This window comes from Palaemon carinicauda, chromosome 8, assembly GCF_036898095.1.
Source record: "Palaemon carinicauda isolate YSFRI2023 chromosome 8, ASM3689809v2, whole genome shotgun sequence".
Lineage (NCBI taxonomy): Eukaryota > Metazoa > Arthropoda > Malacostraca > Decapoda > Palaemonidae > Palaemon > Palaemon carinicauda.
The window spans coordinates 143,679,279-143,681,778 of record NC_090732.1 but is presented as its reverse complement, the minus strand read 5'-3'; the positions used below and the strand labels follow the sequence as shown (position 1 = coordinate 143,681,778).

Sequence of the window (2,500 nt, the reverse complement as noted above, 5' to 3'; positions counted from 1 at the left end):
CAACACAGAAGTCGGTTAGTTTTCGGACGGCATTATAAGCAATCAGGCGGCAAGCCCGAGCGCTCTGAGCTACTACTGCGGCCAGAGTGAGCGAGGGCTTTTCGAAGTTAAATGCCCTGACAGAAAGGACCGTTGGCCCATGTCCCGAGGAGCCTCCCTCTCGCGCGCGCGTTCTTTTGAAAGTTCGAAGTTAAAGGTCCAACTTCAAGTCGGGGATACGAGATGTTATGGTCCGACGCAGTTCTCGCACTCCATCAGTTGCGGCCGAGATCTTAGGCAGTGCGGACGGAAGGAAGGGTGCCCTGGGTGATAAATATTTCTTTTGGAAAGTGGTTTTGTTGGTGTTGGGGGATCATCATATTAGTGAACGTATAATTCTCCGGAACGGCGTTGTTGTATCTTTAGCAAAGCGAAAGGTTTTCTAAGATGATATCGCACCCGATGGACGACCCATATTCTCCAGCGAAGGCGGACATCCGCAATTTTCTCAAGAAATCCGCTGCTGCGAGACGGGCCTTGTCGGAACTTGGCCCGAACGACCCCAAGGCGAACATGCGCATGGCCGAATCGCTCATCACCATAACTGCGGAGCAGTTCATGAAGAAATGGAACTTCGACCCGATTCGATTTAAACCGATGACCCCCGGACGATACGTATGGACCCCCGTCAAGACTAAAAAGATACGACCCCAGACAACGACAACCACCCTGCTGACATCTCTGCCCTCCTGTTCTGCGACGTCATTCGAAAGTTTAGCAAAAGAGACGACTACAAGCGCGCTGGAAGAAAGATTATCCGGACACCATCTGTCTAACGCTGCTATTGATTTCTCTGCAACGACGACCAAGACTCACACGACGACGATGCTGGAAACAGCCCAACCCACAACGACGACCCTGGTTTCTCCTGTCCTAGGAACCCCGAAGAAGTCCTCTTCGCCCTCCTCCTCCGGCAGGACGGCGACGACACCTAAAACCAAGCAGTGTAAAATCACAGGTAAGAATCAATTTACACATTTTCAATAGTATGTGCATAATGTGTGTATGTAGGTGCATGATCTCTAATAGTAACCGCTCTCATTAGGATTAGTTTCTATTAATTTGATAAACCCGCTGACGCAATTTCTGCGTAAGCGGTAATCAATTCCGTCCGTTACTTTATCTTCGATTATCTGGGTTACGTTGGGTATGATGTTGACGCATTATTACGCTCAACCTGATAATTCACAATCGCCCAAAAGTCTTATTGTTTTGTTACACTAGTTTCTTTTGTGTTATTTCCATCAATTATTTTTCCCTCAAGATAATTCTTCGTGGAAGATTATAACTATCTGTACTTGTTTCATGTAATTAATTTTTCCTCATAAAAACTATACATTAAATATATGTATATTTATATTTAAAGCATACTAGCACATCTAATTTACTGGTAACTGATCTAATATATTTTGATTGTTTCCTGAACCCATTGTCGGTTTTTGTACAACAGCTGCGAGCTGTGAAGGCTATTGATTTTTCTCCCTAAGAATAACCGACCTCTCTTTCCGGACGACTTGGGTAGCCTTAGGTTATCGGAAAATCCTGCGAACCTTATAGCAATGAAGAATCGTTATTCTGAGTCTTAAAATCTCTTCTTTTAAAAATATGAACAAAGCTATATTTCCCTGGGCTTCTATAAAGATTAAGATATATTTAAGAATTCTAGGAAAATTTTTAAATTATAACATCATCAAAATCATTATGTGAAACCACAGAAAAGTATCATCATCATCATCATTTAATACGCCTATTGACGCAAAGGGCTTCAGTTAGATTTTTTTTTAGCTCTAGGAATAATTCTAAGTTAGAACTCACATCATCAAAGTCAGTATGTGAAACCACCAAAAGAAAAGAAAAGAAAAATTCTAAATATTAGACTGGTCAACTTTTTTGGCCTATTCAAGTATAACTGTTTTAACTTTAGCAATATTGTGAATTTTGACTAATAATGTACGAGTCTTAAATACAATGATAATACTAAAATTAATATATTGGAAAATATGATAACTTAATTGAATACATATTTTTATATGCCATTACCGGTAGCTAAACACAAATTTTAAATGTGTGTTTTTTTTTTAAACGCAATTTCTCTTAATCGTCACATCTTGCTGAAGGATATATTTTATTTCATGACTCATATTTACTCTAACGAGATTGAGACGATATTAAGTTATTACTGATGTAATTACTGGAATTTCCGGGATATATCTCCTAATATTATTCAAAGATACAATAAAACATGAGGTGAATACAGAAATTTCTTTGTGAAAAACATTCTGTATATTCATTAATAAAATTTTCCAAGGTAAACTCTCTCTCTCTCTCTCTCTCTCTCTCTCTCTCTCTCTCTCTCTCTCTCTCTCTCTCTCTCTCTCTCTCAAGGAAACGTTAACACCCTTTCCACATAACTAAAAAAATGAGATAAAATACTGTATATCAATACCATATGTAACTTCTT

At 39.4% G+C, this 2,500-nt stretch overlaps 1 protein-coding gene across 1 annotated transcript in view; it reads left to right on the top strand.

The window, feature by feature from the left end:
- LOC137646008 (uncharacterized) overlaps nt 1-2,500 on the top strand; it is a 19,472-nt gene that overhangs the window by 10 nt on the left and 16,962 nt on the right. Inside the window, exon 1 of the mRNA XM_068379139.1 lies at nt 1-997. This exon is cut by the window's left edge and continues 10 nt beyond it. Coding sequence (XP_068235240.1) covers nt 427-997 — 571 coding nt within the window. The 5' untranslated portion in view covers nt 1-426. The remainder of the gene's footprint in view (nt 998-2,500) is intronic.